Source organism: Neofelis nebulosa, chromosome 4 (assembly GCF_028018385.1).
Source record: "Neofelis nebulosa isolate mNeoNeb1 chromosome 4, mNeoNeb1.pri, whole genome shotgun sequence".
NCBI classification, from domain to species: domain Eukaryota; kingdom Metazoa; phylum Chordata; class Mammalia; order Carnivora; family Felidae; genus Neofelis; species Neofelis nebulosa.
Window position 1 is genome coordinate 124,851,966 of NC_080785.1, and position 24,454 is coordinate 124,876,419.

A 24,454-nucleotide genomic window follows, 5' to 3' on the forward strand; every position below is an offset into this window, starting at 1 on the left:
GATCAAAGCCCTTTATTGGTATAATAATCCATATCCATATCTCTGAATAACCAGAGTAGCTCTTTTAAAAATAGCTAATGTCATTGTTTAAACAATGTTGGCTAAAAATAGTATTTGAGTCATGGGTTTTTAATTTGTTAGCACAGTGTTCCTAGACATGAATTTCAAATCTACAGAGACTTGAAAGAAATTTAATTAAAGGATTGAAGATAACATTAGTTACAATAGTATAATGGATACAATGGCTGTAATTCTCAAAATTGTATTGGATGATGCTGAAATAAGATAGCCTTTCAATCATATTCATTACCAACAGTTCTCTAAGAATCATTAATCATATCATGTTTGGCATGATGTATTAATTTAGCAACACAGTAATATCTGTACATGTTAAAATGAATGATGCCACTTCTATAGATAGCAATATTAGAATCTGGCTCCCTAGACCACTTAGCCATCCTGACACCCGAGATGGCAATACTAGAAATGAAAACATGTATATCAGTGTATGTGTTCTCTGGGTTAGTCATTACCTTTTACTACCAAGTTTCCAGTACTGCTAGCAGTTCCAAAATGGTTAGTGGCTACACAGGTATAACTTCCAGCATCTGACTTAGTCACATTGACAATTCTGAGGCTTCCATCTTCAGAAATGGTAATTCTGAAATTAAAACAAACCAAAAATGGTAAGTTTAACTCATACGACTAACTGAAAATTATTTCCGTCATTTTTCAAACTCTAACTCATGGCTATATCACTTGATAGCCTCATCTTTATTTAGGGTATTTATCTATAGACACATAAATATAATTAGGATATATGACTTATTTAGCACTTTTAACACTTATCTTGGTAAAATGATCCCAACATTCTGTTGGAATAAATTAGAAACATTAGATAGGTTGTAACCATTCTCTGTCTTCGGCATCTCTAACCACATTATGCATAGGGAAGGCTTATTGTAGATCACCATTAGTCTTTATTTATTTATTTATTTATTTATTTAAGTTTTGAGACATAGAGACAGTGTGAGTTGGGAAAGGGCAGAGAGAAAGGGAGACAGAGAATCCCAAGCAGGCTCCATGCTGTTAGCACAGAGCCCGATGCGGGGCTTCAACCTACAAAACCATAAGATCATGACCTGAGCTGAAATCAAGAGTCGGACGCTTAACCAACTGAGCCACCCAGGCACCCTTCATGTTAGTCTTTAAACAGCTGAGGTATAAGAAAAAAAATCTCTTGATTGGCCACTTCATTTTCATTGAAAATGTTTTCTTCTAAGGGTGACTGGGTGGCTCAATTGGTTAAGCGTCAGACTCTTGATTTCCGCTCAGGTCATGATCTTGTGGTTTGTGAGATTGAGCCCCACATCAGGCTCTGCACTAGCCCACAGTCTACTTGGGATTTTCTCTCCCTCTCTCTCTCTCTCTCTCTCCCTCTCCCTCTCCCTCTCTCTCCCCTCTCCTGCTAGCGTGCGTGCATGCACACTCTCTCTCAAACTTAAGGGGCACCTGGGGTAGCTCAGTGGGTTAAGTGTCTGACTTCAGCTCAGGTCATGCTCTCACAGCTTGTGGTTTTGAGCCCTGTGTCAGGCTCTGGGCTGACAGCTCAGAGCCTGGAGCCTGCTTCAGATTCTGTGTCTCCCTCTCTCTCTCTGGCCCTCCCCTACTCACGCTCTGTCTCCTCTGCTTCAAAAATAAATAAACATCAAATTAATTAATTAATTAATTAACTTAAAAAATATTTTCTTCTAGATGAGTGGCTTAAACTTAAATGAGCTATTATTAGTCATATTTGCTGAAATATGTCAGGCAATACATTTTTAATGAAATGCAAGAACTGAATTAAAAATAAATTAAAATATCCCACAAGATGGTATGACAATGGCAGAATAGCAAATGGGGATGGCACATCTCAGGGCCCACAATTTGTGACAAATATCTACCACCTGAGAAGGAAACACATTCACTGAGACACAAAACTGGAACAGGAAAGATTGTAGAGAACCCTGTTTTCAACAGAACTAAGCAGCAGAGGAAGGTGCAGAGATGAACAGGACACGTAGCCTGGCTGGAACACCAGTCAGAGAACTAAAAAAAAATGTACACAGGTGGCCCATTCAAGGTAAATGTCTGCTGAACCTCCAGTTTATCCTTCAAATTCACCCATTTCTATCTCTTCTGCTTCCCCCTTCTCATCTACTCTATCAAAACAGCCTCTTATATGATTTGCTGTTTTTACTCTTGCCCCTCAGATGTATTATTATTCTTCAGTCAGTGATCAGGTGATCTTTTAAAATATAGATCAGATTACATCTTCTCTCAGGCTTAAAGATCCTTCTTTGCACCCCAGCGCACTCAGAATAAATTCTGTTCTATAACCCAGAAGGATCTGGCCTTTGCCTTTCTCTTGCCTACTTGATTTCTCCAATATTTCTATCCTTCAATGAACTATAGGCACACTGGCCTTCTGAAAGTCCCTAGAGCGCCTGGGACCCTTTCCCACCTCAGGGCCTTTCCATCTGCTGCTCTGCCTACCTTTACACCAGGACATAGCTACCACCTTCTCACCCTCTCATGACCTCAACTCAGAGGCAGCTCTTTTCTTACAGACTCATATCTCTAAAGTGGATTTGTTTTATTTTGTTATTCTCTTTTTTTGCAGCCACTTTTTTTCTTCATCTCAAACACAATCTAGAAGTCTTGCTTACTTGTTAGCTGTCTTACCACATGGCACATGAGCTTCTCTGTGGGCAAAGACTGTGTTTATCTTATGACTTAACCTCTAGGAACTAGTGCCTAGGATAACCTGTAGTAGATGCCTTGTAAGTATCTGCTAAGTGACCGAGTGAATAAGTAAATAAATAAATATCCTAGGAAAAAAAAATCAGTAATGTTATAAGAATTCAGAGTGGCTAAACCACTGTGCACTCGTGTTAGCCCTAATAGAGTTCTTTACAAATATTTGAAACAAGGGGTCTAGATTGGTCACAGCTTCACTTAATAGAATTTTTGGTTAGTCATTTTAAAACCACAGGTGAAGATTAAAATATACTGGTTTGAAAATGCTCTATATACTTTTCATGAAGGCCCTTAGGGATGGAGCAGCTACAGATTTCCTGCTGACTCTCAGGCTGATAAGAAGGTATGAAGGCAGACGCACCCTATATAGGATGTTGGAATCAGAAGGATGGGTGTTCTAATTCCAGTGCTGTCAGCTCTACCTGTGTGATCAGAGGCAAGAATTAGGTAAGATAAGGTCAGTGGGATTTCTAGCACATTTCCTGGTATGTACTAGGCAGTCGTTTTGTTGCTGTTATTCTTTCGTCTTTAAAACTGTCCTCCTACTTAGTTTTTTGTGCATATGGGAAAAATGGGACATTCTCTGAACATATTTTTCCTTAATAAAGTAATTAAGTCAGCCTGCTTTTTGCACTCCAACTACTATATCTGACAAACTGAGGTCAATACACAAATGAACTGAGTCCTCCCAAATCAATATATAAGAGGCAGAGAAGGAGGCCCTTTATTCATTCACACCATAATACACACATAACAGTTGCTCAATAAAGATCATATGATAACCCATTAGCCCAAGAGCAGATGTACTGATAAAAATAGAGTGGTGATTAAATCCTAATTCCCTCAATAATCACAAAAATAGCTTTAAATGAGTTAATCATACTCCTATTTATAAAACGATTCTCTGGAAATTGTGAAATGCCAACATAGAACATCTCAGTAAGGAAGGTGACATTTGTGTTTTGGATATGGAGTCATCTTCCATGAGGTAACATACGTCTGGAGCATAGTAAACACTAAGGGGTGAGGTGACTCTTTCAAAGCACAAAGGCCTGTTAATAACTTTACCATTTCAAGTGGTAATTTCCACACTTGATCTTAGCCAAAAGGCCGAGAAGCGATCAAGTGGTAATTTCCAAAAACCTAAAACCACTGCCTGTATCATACTGTTTAATGCCAACAGGATATGAATAAGAAAACAAGTAAAGAGTTTGTCATCAGATCACCTGGTCTTCGCCTTGACTCTGATTCTTGCTAAGTATATGACCTGACCCAATTACTTATGTCCAAGCTAAGGTTTCTTAGCCTTGGCACTAGTGACATTTTAGAGCACACAATTCTTTGTCCTGGAAGGATATTTAGCACTATCTTTATCCCATACACACTGCATTCTAGTCGTTCTGCCTCTCTTCCCAAGTTGTGACAATCGAAGATATCTCCAAATATGGGTAAATGTTCCGTGGGGGCAAAAATCATCCCCAATAGAGAGCTACTGGTCTACATCAGTTTTTCTTCTTCTTTTTTTAATGTTTATTTTATTTTTGAGAGAAACAGAGACAGAATGCGAGTGGGTTAGGGGCAGAGAGAGAGGGAGACACAAAATCCGAAGCAGGCTCCAGGCTTTGAGCTGCCAGCACATAGCCTGATGCGGGGCTCGAACTCATGAGATGTGAGATCGTGACCTGAGCTGAAGTCAGAGGCTCAACCAACTGAGCCACCCAGACACCCTAGTTTTTCTTCTTTTAATGTCACTGGTTACTATGATGATTATCTTCTACAATGAGATACTTGAAAGGTTCTATTAATTGTAAAGTGCTGTATAAATATTTTTCCCATTTCCCACTGTCCTTTGCATCCCTGAATCCTTAATGATGGTGTATCCATTGCACCCAATGGATATAAAAGGCCCCCAACATATTGTTGCTATCCAGCTATGGGACCCAGCTAGCTCTACACAATCTCTCTCAAGGCTCTCTTTGCCCCTTATACTCAAAGCTTCCTTATCCAATTTCCTTTAAGCTTTGTTAAATGACAAAGTAATTTTGACAAACTAACTACTCATTTTTAATATTTCAGTGCCTGACATTGGTTAAGTGTTTTAATATCCCCCCATGCCCCACTTTTTTTTTTTTTTTTAAACAAAGAGGTAAGAACTAAGCCTCCAAGACTTAAACTCTGGACAATGGAAAAGGTGAGTGAGGGAGATAATCTGTAGAAGGAGTAAATTTTAGTATCTGTCATTAAATTATATCCTATTGCTGTGACTGTTTATTTTTCCTAGCTATAATCCAAATGTGGATATAACATGGAATTTTGGGAGATTGAACCACCTTCTTATCCAAGCAATATAGTGTGCTGATTGAGAACATAAACTCTGAAACTACACTGTCTAAGCACAAATCAGCCTCGTGCCACTTACGAACTGTGTGACTATTATCTTTGTATGTAAGTGTCCTTATTTAGATAATGGAATAATAAAAGTAACGATCTCCCAAGGTGTTATAAAGATATGCAGTGCTGACACCAATGCCAGGCACTTGAAATGTGCCATGTAAGTGCACTAGCCAAATATTCTGTAAACTAAAATTCTGTAGCCTCCTAAATCCATTGTTTCAGATATTAACAAAGGACTGTGGTAAGGCTAAGACTACTACCAAGTAGTTCACCCTTCTGAAATCCTATAAAACATTATTCTGCTTAATGAAGCATGTGGGCAACATCAAGTAGTTACAGAAGGGGATGAAAAATTGGACTCATTTATTCAAAGATATCTACTCAACACCTCCTGTGCACCAGGCCTACATAAAGCAGAAAGACCTTAGATAATTACGTACCTAGAAATGATGTCAATGTGTTAAATACTGTAACACACACATTTCTATACATGCATACTAGGAAGGGCACTGCGTTTGCTGGTAGGGAATCTGTTTCCCATGCTATTCACAGTATAAAGATAGGCAAGGACCAGGGCCTGGCCAATCAGGAGACCCTGTTCCCCCGTCTGCAATGATTGGCTTAGGGCTAGGCATGCTAGCAAAACCAGGAGCTATTTGAGGAAACAATCTCTTTCTATTGAATGATTACATTTGGAGATGGAAATCTAGAACTGTTAGCAGTCATCCTACCCACCACTGGAAGCATGCCTTAAGGAAGTCAAGTGAAGACAAGCAGAGACCAGGAGGCAGAGAGAGAGAGAGAGAGAGAGAGAGAGAGAGAGAGAGAGGAGAGAACTTATGACCTCTTTGAGCCCCTGTTTCTGATCATGGCTAAGCCAGAAGCTTCCTTTGGATGCCCCAGTTACACAAGGCAATAATTTAAGATACCAGAAATTTGGTTTTAATGCCTTGCAATTGGAAGATCCCAATATCTTAGAGAAATTAGTGAACTTGTTCAGGAGATAGTGGTAGTGAAAGTGGAGAGGAGAGAATAAGTTCACCAGATGATTTGTTGACAGCTACCTCTTTACAATTTGTTGCCACAAGATTGGTTAACTCAATTAGAGAGGAATGACCGTGTATTTCTGAGTCTGAAAAAAGTGACCTGATCTTCTTTTATATACAGCTGTATCATACACTTTTTGCTATTTATTTCTGCAGATAAAGTATACAAGTATACAATGACTTGTTGCTTTGAATTTATGGGATTTTTGTAAGTGGGTAATTAGCATAAAGCTAGCATTTGTCCCTGGGGTGCTAATTTAGACTAACGTGAGAAACATTTGAAATATAACTCAACACAAATGTTTAGATACTTGCTTCCTTTCAATTTGGATTCTATACCAACTTAGAAAAAGAGTTTTTTGACTAATATTTCTATATTCATTTTTTCCATGAATATAGTGCCTGAATCCAATCCAAGGACAGTTGTATTTTTACGTTTATTTCTTGATGAGATTTCAAAGTTTCCATTTCATTTCAGTTTTCCTGTTTCAGACTATTGACTGACCCATAGCTATTAGCTTGATAATGAACTTTGAGCTCCTTCTAATACTCATGAATAGTGATAGAGTTAGATAAAAGGAATTGAAAATGTAAATCTGTTCCTGGCTTAGAACAGGTTAGCCCTGACCTACCTGTAGGCTCCTTTTAAATCACTGATAGTATCAGAGAAAAGTCAAAAATGATAAAGCAGCAAGTAGTAAAAATAAAGATGTGACATAGGACTTAATTTTCCCTACATGAAAAGAGGTCATCTAATTCACAACACAGTAAATTGCACATTGCATAGAGAAGCAGTTATTCCTCTACTTCATTTAGAGATTTCAGATCCACAGAGGATAGGAACATATCTGGAATTATGAGATAAATTGAATCTTTCTTTCTTAATATGAGGCTCTGGGTTATGGCCATTGAAGAGCTGACCTTGTCAGTCCTATTAATCAAAACCAGTCTGGGGACACTGGACCTTTAAAAATGCTGATCCTTTCTTTTTGGGGGCTTTAGTAACGGATGACAAAAGCTGCCAACTCCACAATATTCCATCACCCTAAAGAGAAGGGTTATCCCCAAATGGTGACCCATGATTCTGAAAGCAGTTCTGCAATGGAAGTCCAATTGCTGGTGATAGACGAGGCGCATCCTCACCTGTCTGGAAACACTCACTTTGTAAGTAAAACCCTTTAAGGTACAACTGAGAAAATCAGTTCTTCCCTCCTGCAAAGGAGGGTATTGGGGATTAATAATTTCCTTTCAACCACACAATGGAGGGTTCAAACTGTTAACTTTTTAAACATGTTTATTTATTTATTTTTGAGAGAGAGAGAGAGAGAGAGCACAAGCAGGGGAGGGGCAGAGAGAGAGGGAAACACAGAATCTGAAACAGCCATCAGCGCAGAGCCCGATGTGGGGCTCGAACCCACAAACTGTGAGATCATGACCTGAGCCGAAGTTGGACACTTAACCAACTGAGAGACCCAGGCACCCTCTGTTAACTTTTAAGTCCTCTTCAACAGGTATTTATTTTTGAGAGAGAGAGAGTGAGCAGGGGAGGGACAGAGAAAGAGGGAGACACAGGATCTGAAGCAGGCTCCAGGCTCTGAGTTGTCAGTGCAGGGCTCAATGTAGGGCTCAAACTCACAAACTGTGAGATCTTGACCTGAGCCGAAGTTGGATGTTTAAACGACTGAGTCACCCAGGTGCCCCGAGGTCATCTTTAATAGTGTTAGAACATGCACAAAATAAATCACTTAAAATCATGCATAGTTAGGGGCGCCTGGGTGGCTCAGTCGGTTAAGCGTCCGACTTCAGCTCAGGTCAGGATCTCGCGGTCCGTGATTTCCAGCCCCACGTCGGGCTCTGGGCTGATGGCTCAGAGCCTGGAGCCTGCTTCCGATTCTGTGTCTCCCTCTCTCTCTGCCCCTCCCCCCTTCATGCTCTGTCTCTGTCTCAAAAATAAATAAACGTTAAAAAAAATTAAAAAAAAATCATGCATAGTTAAAAAAATCTCAAAGGGTCATAAGAGGCTTCTCTTTTCTCTTACACATGAGGAGTTCCAGAAAACACATTTGCTATTTGAAAGAACAGATTTACACATTACAAAAGAGGTTAACACTCCTGGAGGGCTAAAATATATTCTAAAGCTTGAAACATAGTTACTATAAGTACTGCTACTTCTGAACTCAAGCCAACAGGCAGAATGGTGGAGATGTCATAGGATTCCTAACCCCAGGGGCTGACAGTGATGTACTAGAATGAGGGCAATTAAGTCACACATCTCTAAACCAGGGGTCACTATACCTTAAGACGCAGTATCTGGCTAGGCACATGTCAGCCAGGCAGCTAGGGCCTCATTTTTTTTTTTTTTTAAATTTTTTTTTCAACGTTTTTTATTTATTTTTGGGACAGAGAGAGACAGAGCATGAATGGGGGAGGGGCAGGGAGAGAGGGAGACACAGAATCGGAAACAGGCTCCAGGCTCCGAGCCATCAGCCCAGAGCCTGACGCGGGGCTCGAACTCACGGACCGCGAGATCGTGACCTGGCTGAAGTCGGACGCTTAACCGACTGCGCCACCCAGGCACCCCACAGGGCCTCATTTTTAAGTCAAAGGAAGGACTGCCTAGCTACAGATGTGTGTGCATCATTCTGCATTGAATTTTTTAATTTTTTTATTTTTTGCGAGGGGGGAGAGAGGAAGACACAGAATCTGAAGCAGGCTCCAGGCTCCGAGCTGTCAGCACAGAGTCTGACACGGGGCTTGAACTCGTGAACTGAGATCATGACCTGAGCTGAAGTCGGATGCTTACTGACTGAGCCAGCCAGGTGCCCCCGAATTTTCTTTTAATCCAAATAATTCGGAGATTTCATGTAAAAACCCGTTCCTAGCTAGTTGTGATTAATGGAAAAATAGGATACTACCACACAGCACTCCTGTAGGGCACCAGTGAGCTGGAGGGGAAAAGCAGTAGCTCCTTTAAGCAGTCACTAGACTTTGTAGCTCCTACCTTGGCTCCAAGAGCTCATCAATGTCTCTACCCTATTCCTGTGGGGTTTTGAGATCACTTTAGATTACTTTATCACCCTGTGCTGAGTAAATGGAACAGGGCTTTTGGGTAGCCTTTAGGCTACAGGCTACATTTTCCTTTTTGGATTCTCCCCACACCAGAAACACCTCACAGAGACCAAAGCAAGGAGCAGGAGGGGGAACAGGGTATTATATTAGTTTTCTCTGGCTGCCATAGCAAGGTGCCACAAACTGGGTGGCTTAAAACAGCAAGAATTTATGATCTGGAGCCTAGAAGTCTGAAATCAAGGTGCTGGAAGAACTGGTTCCTTTTGGAAGTTCAGAGGGAGAATCTTTCTTTGCCTTTTTCCTAGCTTCGGGTGACAGTCATTGGTCCTTGGCACTCCTTTGTTTATAGATGTATCACTTGAATTCTTGCCTCTAACATCACATGGCATTCTTCTTGTGTGTCTCTTGGCATTGTCTTCCCTCTGTGCACATGTGTCTATATTCAAATATCTCTCTTTTTACAAGGACACCAGTCATTGAATCTGGTTTGACTTTATCTTAACTCAATTACATCTGCAAGGTCTTATTTCCAAATAAGCTCACCTTTTGAAGTTCCTGGTAGACATGAACCTTAGGGGGATACTATTTTTTTTAATATTTATTTTTGGGGACAGTGCGAATGGGGGAGGGGCGAAGAGAGAGGAGCAGATGATCTGAAGTGCTGACACCCTGATGTAGGGCTTTAATTCACTAACCACAGGATCATGACCTGAGTCTAAGTCACCCAGGTGCCCCTAGGGTAATATTATTTAACCTATACAGTATCAAGAAAGGAAATCTACCATGACTGTTGACCTGGGCTGAGGTAGCAGCTTCAGAGCCTACTCTACAGTCCTAGAGGTTGGGAAGAGGATGTGATGCAGAGGAGTGTGTCTGATTCCACGGGCCTAGCACCCCGCTCATGCTCACCAGCCAACACCCTCTCATGCATGGGGCCTGGTCCTTTTCCCCAATAGTAGCTACATTTCAAAAGACTTGAAATTATTGTTATTTAGGTGAAATATTAACAGTCAAATGTGCAGTATAAAGGTCAGTTTTGGTGTAGTAATGGATACTGTATAAAAATATAAAAGTCCAATAGGAAAACAAAAACTAGGGCCTACCTACAATTTCAATTTCTTCTTTTAATTGATCCATTTTTTTAATTTATAATTTTGTTTAATTTTTTTTATTTTTTAAAATTTACATCCAAATTAGTTAGCATATAGTGCAACAAATATTTCAGGAGTAGATTCCTTAGTGCCCCTTACCCATTTAGCCCATCCCCCCTCCCACAACCTCTCCAGTAATCCTCAGTTTGTTCTCCATATTTATGAGTCTCTTCTGTTTTGTCCCCCTCACTGTTTTTATATTATTTTTGTTTCCCTTCCCTTATGTTCATCTGTTTTGTCTCTTAAAGTCCTCATATGAGTGATCCAATTTTTTTAATTTGTTGGACTAAAGTAGATCTTCCATTCAATCCTTTTTATGTTGTTGTTACACAGGCCAATTAATTCTTATTTTGATATTAAAATTATAGTCAAAATTATATAGAGGAGGTCTGTACCAAAATGGCAACATACGGTTTTCTAAGAGGTTCTTTATGAAAGCCATCTTGTTTGTGAGACAGGCACTGTCTTCACCTGTCCTTGAGGCAATGGCAGTACAACAGTTTTACAATTTCAACACCTATGAAACAGTCTAAACTTGGAAGGAATGAAGCAGCAATGAAGAGACCTAGATAAAGATTTGTATATTCAACCTATCAACTGGAGAATTAGCCTGTGACCAACAGAGGTGAAGACATACTGACTTGGCAGAGCTATTCCTGGCTTTGTGCCAGATGAGAAATAAGAGAAGCCTGGAAGATGAACTGGCATTGGTGTGCTATAGAAAACCAACCCCCCCCCCCCCAAAAAAAAACAAACCCAAAACCAAAAAAAAAAAACCAACCCAGCAAAACTTTGCTCTTAAGGAAAAACAAAAACAAAAACAAATACTTGTTTTCATTAGAATTTGGCTATCTATTTTAATAAAATTTAAAGGTATTTTCACTTTAGTATTTTTTGTTGTTGTTGTTGTTTTGGTAATAGTTTTGTGTCAGCTTGACTGGGCTAGGGCATGTTCAGATAGCTGGTTAAGCATTATTTTCTCTGAGTCTTGAAGGTGTTGCTAAAAGAGCTTAGCAATGGAATTAGTACACTTAGTAAGGAAGATTGCCCTCGCCAATGCAGATGAGTATCATCGAATCCTTTGAGGGCCTGAAAGGAAGGAGGAAGGGTGAATTTGCTCTCTCTGTTTGAGTTAGGACATCTGTTTTCTACTGCTTTGGACATCAGCGCTTCTGGTTCTTGGAACTTCGGAGTTGGACTGGAGTTATACCCATCAGCTCCACTGGTTCAAAGGCCTTGGGAATCTGTCTAAATCACATCACAGGCTTTCCTGCATCTCCAGTTGTCAGACAGCAGATTGTGGGACTTCTTGGCCTCCATAACTGGGTGAGCCAATTCCTATATATTTTCTTATATATGCTATTGGTTCTGTTTCTCTGGGGAACCCTGATTAAACTTTTAACTGGGATTTGCCAGAGTTTACATACTGAATTTTAAAAGATACATGGAAATTCTCGGCCTAATGGAGACAGGGTATAATCCTTATTTGTACAAAGACTGTGCACTGTATACAGAGTCAACTGAGAGCCCCAGAAGATGGCTTTTCTCCCCATCTTGAGAAAAGAGGGTTTTGGATTATGAATTTAAATGAAGGTCAGTGGGAAGATCCTTACTTCAAGGGCAGTTTCAGGCCAACCTGTCATTGATCTTTCTGTGTAGTCTCGGTGGCAGCAATAGACATTGCTATTGAACAGACACCTTGGTGACAAAGTTCCCTTAGAGATAATTTGCTTTCTGTCGTAAGATTTGAGTTTAATAAACCACTGAACAACCTGTGTATTCCAGTCTGCTTGAAGAACAACCAGCAGTTCAGATCCTATTATTGCCCTTGCCTCCAGCACTGCTCGAAAGAGACAATAAAGTTGTGTTTGCTTAACCTGGTCTGATCCAACTTTAACTTCCCCTGAACGATAGTTTTAAAAGCTTCGCAAAATAACCCAGAAGGGACTGTCTTCCCAGGTATAGTTGAGTGTTTAAATCACAGAGTTAATTGTGGAGGTAATTTTAATTACTCTTTGTGACACAGTGTATGGACAGATGTGGTAAACATTTTCCTTGGGTGGATATGACTTTGAAATTTTCTTTATTGACATTGTAAGGAAAAAAACACCCCAAATACCATGTTTGGGGAAGAAAGAAATAAAGGACATGTTTTTGTCTAAAATTTGTTTCTTAAATTGCTACCTTTAATTTATGCAGGATCTGCATCTCCATTAATACAAGATTTAGATTCTAAGATTTAATTCTAAGATTTAGAATTCCTTTCTTCCAGAACTGTTATCACCTGAGCCAATTTCAATATAAATCTATAGGGCATTGTGAAGATGAATGGGGTAGGGACAGAAAAGTAATACAATATTTTATTCTCTACACCTCTATGTGTTTTTATCAAAGCATCATAATAAGTAATATTACTTGTATAATGAGAAAAAATCTTATTATTAAACTACAAGGTACTCAAAATGTTTTATATAACAATCTCTTAGGACACCAGAACACCTAGTAAAAGAATAATTTAATAGCAAAGTGAAGGTGTCTTTAGACATAATTGGAAACAAAGAAGACATGCACAGAAGCAGACCAGAAGACCTAGAGGGATGACTGTAAGTACTCCACGTCGAGTGTTGTGCATGGCAAGGTACTGAGAAAGTTTATCAAACGCCTATTTCACACTACTGGGTGCCGTTGGATGCTTGCACCATTATCACATTTAAACTGCACAGTAATCCCAAGAAGTATTATTATCCCAATTTTTCAGATGAGAGAAATGAAATCTAGGAAAGTGAATTAAAATGTCCAAGGTCAATGTAGTCAGTAAAGAATGAGGTTTCAAACTAAGATCTCACTACAAAGCCTGTACATTTTCTACCATGCCATCCCGTGCTGTTGTTGGGTGTAAGAAAGAAAGAAAACAAGAGGCAAAAAACATTATAACCACATTTAAGATGATTTCCTTAAATTTGCCATTACACCTTTGCTTATAATTAAATACATTTTTTTGCTTTCTAATTAAACTTGTCAAAATAGCCTTTTCTAATATTGAGAAATATGTGTTCACACTAATGTGTGAAAGCAGAAGCAAAAGTAAAGAATGTATAAAAATATAAGTTGAAGTTGTAATCATAGACAGTTCCCTTACCCCTAAGTAACTAAAATGCCCGGAAGAGAATATTAATTATTCATTAGAAAGAGAGGCCCACTATATAGATTATGCAATTTGGTAAGCAGGGGACATTTCTACAATACAAACAGCAATACTGGCCATGCTACAAAAACATGTCATTTTATTATGGACGCAACTTTCAAACCTTTGGGAATTGCAAGATCATGGTCTGTTTGTTTCAACCACTCACCCCAGAACTTTATAACATTTCTAAGTGAGGAAATCAAAGTGGAATCTCTTACCTCCTGCATGTTAGTGACAGTACACCATAGTTAGGGTCCAGCTAAAATTCTCAAAGGCCCTCCCTACCTTGAACACCAAATGCGCTTAGTATTTTTGCCTTCTGCAGAAGAACAGAAACTCAGGATTGCCTTGCTGGTCATTCAGTACAAGCATTCCTGAACACCCTGGCATGCTCCTAATTTCTGCCCTGCTCATGTACTACTTGAATCCTTGCCCCAATGTTTGTTAGATTTGTGACTCATTTAAGTCTCTTAATTTCTCCAGATTCCAGCTTTGCCATCTCTAAAATGAGGTCATAATAATAATACATCTATTTCACAGTTTTTTTTGAGAAGGTTACATGTGAAAATAGTTGTGAAACATTTGTAGCCATGGTGGTGCATAGTAAACACATAATAAATGTTAGCTGCAACGATCATTCTTATTATTATTGTTTTGTGCATTATCATAATTAATAGTATTTTGTTTAAGTGGCTCAAAGGTTAAAATTAAAGTAACTGAATAAAGAAAACATCATATTGCTACTATATAGATAGAAACCAGTACCACTCGCGATATATACCAACCATAGAAATAAATATGGTAAAAACATACCCAAGGTATTACACTCTATTTGGGTGTGGTTATCTCCCAGGATATTGAGCTAACAGTCTGCTTTTTATTTGGCAAAGGGGTATCACCCAGGGTTTCAAAAGTCTTCATACATACTAGGACCAAACTGACTTTCCCTTGTCCTCAGAGGAGTAAAAATGAACTATGTGATTCACTGCCATTTAATGTCTGTATACCGTGAGCTGCCTGAGATTATCCGAGTACTTACAGACATGCAAGTCTTCTACTTTGTTAAACACACACCTATTTCAACCATGCTCCCAACATAAAGCTCCTTTTACACAATGACGACAAGTGGGCCATCAAACTGTGTTGGGCAGGTCCCATTATTGCAAATTCATGACATTTTGAAGCTGTCAGATCTACTCACATGGCATTTATCACATACTGCCAATATCCCATCACCCCACCTATCCAAACAATTTCCAGGCATCAGGGTCCAAGTCTTAGAATTCATTCTATTGCCTTATCATTTCATTTAGTCCTTTATATACAGACAGGCATATAGTAAATATGTTGATTACTGGGTTAAAATTCATTTAGTCTTGACAATTTGAGAGAGACTGGTGCATACCTCTTGGGATAAACACCCTAATTTCTAAGCTTTTTTGGTGGGTGGGTGGAAGTCAGAGATCTCTAACAATCAGAAGTCGATTATACCATTATCCACTACCCCTGCCCCTGCTCAAATGCAATTATGCACATTGTTTTTCAAAGTTTAGAGTTCTCCTAAAGCGTCTCCATGTCACAAAACTGTAAAGAGAAATCACTGTCCTGGAGTAAACAGAGATGTCACCAAAAGTTTGATTCATGAAGGTGCGTAAAGCTATATTTACTGTTTTCTATAAACCCCGGGAAAAGGACTCTATGTGCTGAAGTTAATACTTGGGTGTTTTTTTCCCATGGGGATTATTTGTATGTGCTCTGTACCTTCAGGTCTATTTTATATAGGAGAAAATTTCCATGATGAAGCCAAGTCCTTGTAGCAATCCTCTCTTCTCTCAACAAATAAGTAACCAAGTGTCATGTGAAAAATGTAGACAGGGACCTGGGTGTTGTACTATTTTTTCCCCTAGATGAAAAAGAAAGCTATTTCTTTTCAAGGAAGAGCCTTTTTTCTTTTCAGACAAACCAGCTAAAGAGAACTATAAAATCACACAGGTAATGGGTTTCAATAAATAATTCTCATGATGACAGGACATTTAAGGAATTGATATATGTGTCCTCTCCTATTTAATAGCCAAAATCTGCAAGGACCTTTTCTTAATTCCAAGGGGAAATCGATGACAGAAAAAGTGAAGAACTTAAGAAAGGAGCAGGAAGCTCTTATAATTAAAGGTGTCTCGGCTGAGGGGCGGAACACAGTAATCTAGATATGACAGTGATAAGGGGAGTTTGATAAGAATATATGGGGAGGGGTGTTGAAGAGAACAGATCACTGTGAATATTACCTAGTTAGAGTAAAAAAAGGGGGGCGCAGGATACTATCTGAGCATATTTGTCCTATGTATGTATAAAAAAGTTTTCTGGCAAATCCTTCCCTAATAATCAGTATGCCACATTTCTTGGAAAATTCAGTAATTTCGTGTAAATGTTAAACTCAAAGGAATAATGAAAAGAATATAGTAATCCTGAAAATACTGATAACCTCAAGCAACAAATCAAATACGCTGCAATTATTTTCAAACTGGAGATCTCTCATCAGGTAAAGAATTAGGCTGGTTAATATTATGCCCAACAAAGTACACTTTGTTGCTTTGTTGAGGTGTCCTAGATCTCAGGCCAAGTGATACAGAATTGTTAGACATGTTTGCCTTGGGTTGATGCTAAAAGTCAGACAATTACTTATGAGAAGCGTTATTTTAAGTGTTGTGCCTGGGAGTGAGTGAATGTGTGTGTGTGTGTGTGTGGGGGGGGGGTCCGAAAATAAGAAACAGAGATTATGAACACTTACAGCGATATATGAGCAACCTGATGCTAATAGCAAATTCATTTTTTTTTAAATGAGTTAACCTTAGTAATAAGTGATTTATGGATATTCTCTGTAGTGGTCAAAGAGCAGAAAGACACAAAGTTGAAAATAATATAAAAAACATCAGGAGGTCTGTATAATTAATCAGCAACCCTACAAAGTATGCTACAAATTAGAGCCACAATTATACCATTGTGCTTGGAAAACAGGAAACTGGACTTCTTAGGTAAGCATTCAGGTTTATTTTTTCATATCTATCTGTAGCATAAAATAAGTGCACCTTAGGAAATGTGGCTAAGAGAGTTAATGCTTTGATTGCTGCTATTTACAACCTAATTTGCAAGTTCTTACAGCATCTTAATAGTTACATTGCAATTAAGAAAGAAATACCTTGCCATTCCTGAAGTTCCTTGTCAAGAAAGAAAACTTTAAAAGTCACTGGAAAATAAAATTTCTTTAGATGCCAAAATTTGCTGTCAATCATTTTCCTTTCATGAAATTAAGTATAAAATTTGCTTTTAAGATATAAATTTGTTTCTTTGCAATTTTCAACTGTTTCTTTCTACAGACAGTATAATCCAAGATATACACTGCTATTGAATTATTTATTCCAAAGGTTCTGGAATTTCTCATTATTTTATGTTATATATAAAGATGTATAGAGTTTGGAAAAAAAATGTTTGGCAGATATAAATTACAATGTGCTTGCTAGCTTCCCTGCTACCTTATGTTATAACAATGAATTAACTCCAGGTTATTCACTAGGGTCACTCTTCTGAGAAAAAGGCATTAAGAAAGGGCAACTTTCCACATAGAAGAAAGACGAAATGCAGGGCAAGAGTCTGGTTGCAACCTGCTTTTAAGTTCCTACACGTATCCAACTATTCCTAACCATCAGGTACCCATGTAGCTTCTTAGTATGAGCCCCAAATTATCATCTTTTAAGCATATTAGTCATCTTCCTAGTTTTTGTAAAGGCTTCCCAAACAATAAAATAAGGGAACACAGACTCCTTCATTTTGTCTGCTGTGTTTTAGCACAAACATTATCAGGCTGCAGATATTTCCAGAGCACTTGCTATATAAAAGGCATCACAGGGAATTCAAAAGGAAAGAAGCAACAATTGTTCTGATCGTTGAGTTTTCCTGTCGAGTAGACCTCCATTATGAGCCTGCTAGAAACATCTAGCACCCATTCCTAATAAACTTGATTTTCCTTTGGGAAGCCCTGTCTCCCCACTCTCAGACCACATAGTTTGGGTGGTAATAACACCATCACCTAGATGCTGTGGTATTCATGTGACTCAGGCATGAACAGTCAGAATATCACATACTCCTGATTAAAGTGATTGGTTCAGGGGTGTGCATGTGACTTCCTCTAGGCCAATCAGAGTAAATGAGATTCATCTTAAGACATTTGCTAAAAAAACTGGACAAGAGGTAAACATTTTCTGCTAGTTACTAAAATGGTAGATGATCTGCCAAGGGTTACCCCTCATTCATACCGGAGAATATCTTGCCCAAGAAAGAAACCATGGGAAATCAAGTCTTTGTGATATTTCGTATAGACCATAGACCAAACTCTAGAATCTTTAGATACATGAGCCAGCAAATTCTCCTTAAAGGGTAAAGAAAATACTCTAAAACTAGATTATGGTTACATTTGAGAAAGTCAGTAAATTTACTAAAACTCATCGAGCTGTACACTTAAAACGGGTGAATTTTATGGTATACAAATTATACTGCAACAAAATTGTTTAAAAATCCTTTGTAAGCCAGTTTAAGTTGAGTTTCTATCATCTGCAACCAAAAATGTTGTGACAAATACAGCCTTACTGGTGAGAAGGTGTACAATGTTGATTCTTATGTTCCACTGTCTTATCTACCTCTTCAGCAGACTATAACTTGCTTTGTGTTCAAAACATGGTGCAGTAATGATGCAGAGAGGTTACACTAAAACATGTTTGCTCTATGGTGGTGGTGGTGGAACTACTAGGTAGTTGTTCTGAAAAGTGGCTGGTATTAAGAGTTCACAATGATCTTGACTGTATGAGACATAAGGGTTTGACTTCCCTTTTAGTGACTTACCATTGAAAGCCTTTTCTGCCTTATGACAGAATATACAGAGTTCAAACTTTGTTGTTACTGCTATTTTAGTTTTTCAGGAAAATCAGGCACGAATTGTTTGGGAAGGGGATATCTGAACTGTCAAGTTCATGACTCAGACCAGACAAATTCCCTGGATAACTGCTCAGTTCTTCACCTCACTTTGTCTACATGAGACAGAGTTGTTTGGAGGGATCATATCCTCTATACATTTAGCTTGGCCTTTCCACATTTTTCTCAGTGCTGATGCACTTCTTTATCTGTTTAGGAATACATTTCAAAGTACAAAATGATAAATTCTGATACTTATCTAACTTTCGAGGAGGGGAAAAAAAGCATATTGTAATCAACTTCCAAGAAACTTAGAAAGTGATTTTCTTGTGAGGAGAAATATGTACATGCCCATAGATTCTGCACTCAGTTCGGCTGCTGACAAACCATTTTTGGAACTGTTCTTGAGATTAGTGCAGAAAAACAGTAAATGCACTCTCAGCTTATTTGTTCCAGCTGATACCATCTGAACAGAAGCCCAAAGGCATGGGCTTTTGAGATAAGGCAGACTTCCCTTCCTTCCAACTGAAAATGGTCATCGTTCAAAGACAGATGACCCAGCCTGCTTTTAAATGACACAACATGAAGTACAAGAGGCAGCACGTCTTTGTAACTTTTGTTTTAAGTTGAATCTATTAAAAAATCATTGTTATGTTTTTTGATGAACTCTTCTGAAGTTGGTATTTGTAAAACTAAATGCCTTGCCTCCCAGACTTCAACTTTTAGAATGAGTGCCCACACATAAGAGGTTTGACTGACTTCACCACTCATTTACTGACTTATCAGTAGCAAGGTGTACGGTCTCCTCCTCCAAACCATGATGGAGCTGGACTGTTTTGTGGCTTTGAAAGTCCATGATTGCGTCACCAGTCCATATAGTCAGATTCAGACTTGTAGCAAAAGGAAAAACAACTTGGCTTATTGAAACAATCTGGGTATGAAGAGAAGACATATAGTTTTTGTCTTTTATTTTGTACAGTCAACCTAAATTCAAAATATCACTTGCTCATCGGAAAGCCATCCAAAAAAACATGTCCAACTTGGATTTACAGTAGCTATCAATGGTTAGTAGATAAAGTTAACTGGAAAACTGAAATTCCCAAACAGTGAACAGCCAAGATTAAAAAGAAAATATTTATATTAACTGGTTTAATTCCTCCTTTCTTTCTTTATTCTCTCCTTCTTTCCATCTCACCTTATGTATTCAGAGCCTATGAGTGCTTACCAATCATGTTCTTAGGCAATAAAGACGAATAGAAACAGTCCTTGGCCTTCAAGAAACACACAGTCTGGTTAAAATTGAAAATCCCACCACCATCACCATGAGTAAATAACAGACAGGATAGATAATGTGGTTAATTGGGGAATATATATATTTGTAGGGTATTGTGAAAACATATAGCAGAGGTCCTAGATGGGGATGAATTGAAAAAGGTTTTCATAGACTTGCACTGATTCCTTTTTTTTTTTTTTAATTTTTTTAATCTTTATTTCTTTTTGAGAGAGAGAGAGACAGAGAGAGGGAGACGCAGAATCCAAAGCAGGCTCCAGACTCTGAGCTGTCAGCACAGAGCCTGATGCGGGGCTTGAATCCGCGAACTGTGAGATCATGATTGGAGCCGAAGTCGGTTGCTTAACTGACTGAGCCACCCAGGTGCCCCAACATGCACTGATTCTTAAAGGACATGTAGGAGCTAAATACCTATCTGGAAAGGAGAGTATGTAGAAAGGCAATAGGTACTGACCAGGCATTAACTCTGAGTCAGAAAGGGGGCTGGAGAATTCAGCAAGGGCCTAGGTCACAAAGAGTCCTGTAAGTCTTGATAGAAGCAAAGACTATGCTAGGGAAAAGGAATGAAGGCACAGAAGGGATACCATCAGATTTGCATTTTATTTATTTATTTATTAAAAAAATTTTTTTAATGTTTATTTATTTTTGAGACAGAGAGAGACAGAGCATGAATGGGGGAGGGTCAGAGACAGGGAGACACAGAATCTGAAACAGGCTCCAGGCTCTGAGCTGTCAGCACAGAGCCCGACGCGGGGCTCGAACTCACAGACCGTGAGATCATGACCTGAGCTGAAGTCAGACGCTTAACAGACTGAGCCACCCAGGCGCCCCCAGATTTGTATTTTAGAAAGATCACGGTAATGAATGAGTGAGAAAACAAATTTGAGTACAAGATGGAAAGCAGTGAAACCTAGTGGGAAACTCCCACTAGAGTACAGAAGTATGCTGTCCAAGAGATAGCTACCAAGCACATGTGGCTACTTAAATTCAAATTAATTACAATACAATGAAATTTAAATTTCAGTGTGTTAGTTGCATTAGCTACTTTCCAAGTACTCATTATCTGCATGTGGCAAGAGACCACCATATTGTACAGAGCACATATAGAGTATTTCCATTATTACAGAAACTGCTATTGGATGCTGTTAGACTAGACAAGAGATGCAAAGAACATGAACTAAGGCAACTATGGTCAGGATAACCACAAAAAAAAGCACGGGAGGAAAATTTAGAAGGAGAATTAGGAGATGGATGTGAGTGGAGAATGAATGAAGTTTCAGAGATGCTTGACTGCAACCAGACAGAGAATGTGGGAAGAAGTTTTATATGGAGGTTATAATCAGCTAAATTTACATTTATTAATTTTGAGGCCATGCAGGTAGGAGATGATGCCCAAAATAATGCCTTCATCCTATAATTACATTTTGTAAATATGGAACACTTTAATATAATCATAGAATATTCTTGTTAGAAAAGGACATTCAAGTCCAAAAACACGGTAAGACCTTTGAGTCAGTCCCTGTATCCTCAGTCCCTATGATAGTGCCTGATGTGTACAGAGGCATAAATAAATTCATTTTGAATGAACTAATGAATGAGGCCCAGAGAGGTGATGTGATGCAGTGTGTAAGGGGGAACAATCCCTGTTCTTAAAGTAAGAAGGTTAAATTTTCAGTGGTGCTATGAATGAGATACTGAATTATAGATAAATTACAACATTTCCAAACCTGGTTTCTTTATCTATAAATGAAGCATTGGGTCATTGTAGGGATTTTTAAAAATTAATTTACAAAAAAGTGCTTTGAATGAAAGCTGCAAAGTGCTACACTTGCATAAGTTAGGTGTTACATTATTATTAGCCAGGATTATCTATTTCCTTACTCAAAGTCTGGTCCATGGATCAGCAGCCCTGTAATATCTGGGTGCTTGTAAGAATTGAAGAATCTCAGGCTTCAGCCCATACCTTCTGAAACGAAATATTTATTTTAATAAGATTCCTAGATACCTGCATGCTCCTTAAAGCCAGAGAAACACTAAACTACTTATTAGCAGGTTTGGAATTTCAACTCAAGTCTCCCAATTTGTAGAGGATAATGAATGAAAGAGTCAACAGAGTTACTAAGCCAGTTTGGTGGGAAACACAAGTCTGATTCATTCACACTAGATGTTCATAACTAATTGATGGGACTAGAAAATTGCTAGTCCTCGTCCAATTGTCTTATGTAGATTCAGTCTTGGTGGTGGCCAAATTTCTCCAGTGAGATTGTTGATTACTTGGGTGAGGGCAGGGTAACATGCCAACTGCTTTCTGGACAACACAAAGTTGAAAGTGATAGATGATATATTGTGTATCAGTCTGGGTCTTACCATGAGGCAGACACCACATTTTGGATGACAGAATTAAATTCCTAAGTGATACCCATCACCTGGAACATTAGGCTGAATATAATATTAAATGATAGTTAATAGAGGTAAATATAATGTCTCTATGAAGGTCCAAAAGCATTAATAGTGCAAACATGACATTCTTCCATTCATTAAACAGATACTGTAATAACTTACTGTGTGTCAGGCAATGCACTCGAAAGGCAATGGTGAGCCAAGCTAATGAGGTTCTGACCTCATGGAACTTACGGTCTTTGGGGGAAGACCATTTGCCCTCTGGGTAACTATTCTCACATTCACTAGTTCAACAAATAGCTCTTGAGTGTCTACAGTGGGCCCTAAAGTCTTAAGGGTGTTGAGCACATGGCAGTAAATAAGACAATGTCACTGCTCTCCAGGAACTTATATTTTAGTGGCAGGAGGGAGGTGATAAACAATAAGGCAAATACATGAAAGTGATAATTCCATTGAGCAATATGTGCTAAGAATAAAAGACACACACTAATATGATAGATTTGTGTTTTCCAGGAACAGAAAGAAGGCTAGTAAGGGCAGGGGAGGAGAAGGGGTAAGAGATAAGTTTGGTTGCTAAAGCTCGGCTAGGTCATCTAGTAAGAAATTTAGATTTTATTTCTTTTTAAAATTTTTTCATGTTTTTAAATTCATTCTGAGAAAGAGAGAAAGAGACAGAGAAAGAGAGCGAGAGTGCGCACAAGTGGGGGAGGGGCAGAAAGAGAGGGAGAGAGAATCCTAAGCAGGCTACACACTGTCAGTGCAGAGCCTGATGGGGGCTTGAACACATGAACTGTGAGAAGATTTAGATTTTATTTCTATACCAATGTGAAGACAAACAATCATATGCAAAAATGTAAAATGACATTAGAATAGTTGCTACAAAGGATAAGTACACAGTATTTATTATATGAGTTTAAATTAGGGGAATAGGGTCTTACTAAGCGATACATGCCTCTGAGATCTGAAGCAAGAATGAAGTAGGTGAGAGAAACCAGGAGGTAAGAGAAAGCAGGAGAATATATTCTCACAGAGAAAGAGGTAGGATCATGGTGAAAGAAGATATGGTACAGACTAGAGGACAGCGAGAAAAGAAATTACTAAATTTCAGGTGATTTATACTCGTCATGAGTCAATGGAATAATGAGATTGCCAAGAAGGTGAACATAATTGTAGGCTGCATTAATACATATAGAGACTCCAGAATGAGGGAAAGCCCAACTCCACTAGATGTTGATAATACTAAACACTGTCCAAGAAGAGGGTATCCCAGGATGTTAGATCATGTGTGGGAAGGATAGAGATGGGTCCCAAAGCCTGTTCACATGGGAATGAAAAAATGGTGCTCAACATCTGTTTTTGCTGTTGCTGTTTTTTGACTACCTAGCATCCATTGTCCCTTTTTAACAGCACCCTCATTTTCTTTTGAGGACATCTTTTTCATTGGATTCTATCTGGTGGGCTACAGTCAGGGGCTTCCTCTTCCCTTGTGCCTTGAGACCATACCACAATATTTATCACCACTTTCCTTTAGAATAGGAGGACAGAGAGCCTGAATATAATTGGAGTTTAAGTCAGCAGTGACAGCCTGATCAAACTATTCCTGTAAAGAAACAGCTTCTGCATTTCCTGTTTCCTCGACCCAGAGAGCTACCTTGGGCCCATTTAGTTTTAAACCTGCTTCTTCCATGGATTTTCTAAGTCCCTGATAGCCTCCCAATAAAATTTCTGTTTGCTTGAGTTAGCTAGAGTTATTTCTGTTAATTGCAACCAAAGAACGCTGACACATTTAGCCTGGCAAACAAAGGACTTGGGTGAACATCAGGCTAGGAGAGCTGCTGTCTTCAAATATTTGGAAGAGTGTTATAGAACAGAACAGAAAGCTTGGATTTCTCCTGTGCCACACCAGGAGCTGGCTTAAAACTAAACGATAAAAACTCTATTTATGAATAAACATTTAAATACTTTAATAAATAAAAAATTCCCTAAAGGGGAATATTCTCCATGTAAGGCCATGAGTTTCTATTACAGGCAGTATTTTTAGCAGAAGAGAGCTAGACAAGTTAGGCTTTTACTGAAGGGAATTAAAGAATCAGAGGAGGAAGGCCCAAATGATTTTTAAGGTTCAGATGTTCAATAATTCTTGGGATTCAAGTGA

The 24,454-nt window shown here is 38.7% G+C and overlaps 1 protein-coding gene across 8 annotated transcripts in view; it reads right to left on the bottom strand.

Moving 5' to 3' along the window:
- The window catches only part of CNTN4 (contactin 4), a 914,517-nt gene that overhangs the window by 66,972 nt on the left and 823,091 nt on the right, over nt 1-24,454 (bottom strand). For all 8 annotated transcript variants that reach the window (XM_058726189.1, XM_058726188.1, XM_058726182.1 and 5 more), the window contains one exon: nt 534-661. In XM_058726189.1, coding sequence (XP_058582172.1) covers nt 534-661 — 128 coding nt within the window. The remainder of the gene's footprint in view (nt 1-533; nt 662-24,454) is intronic.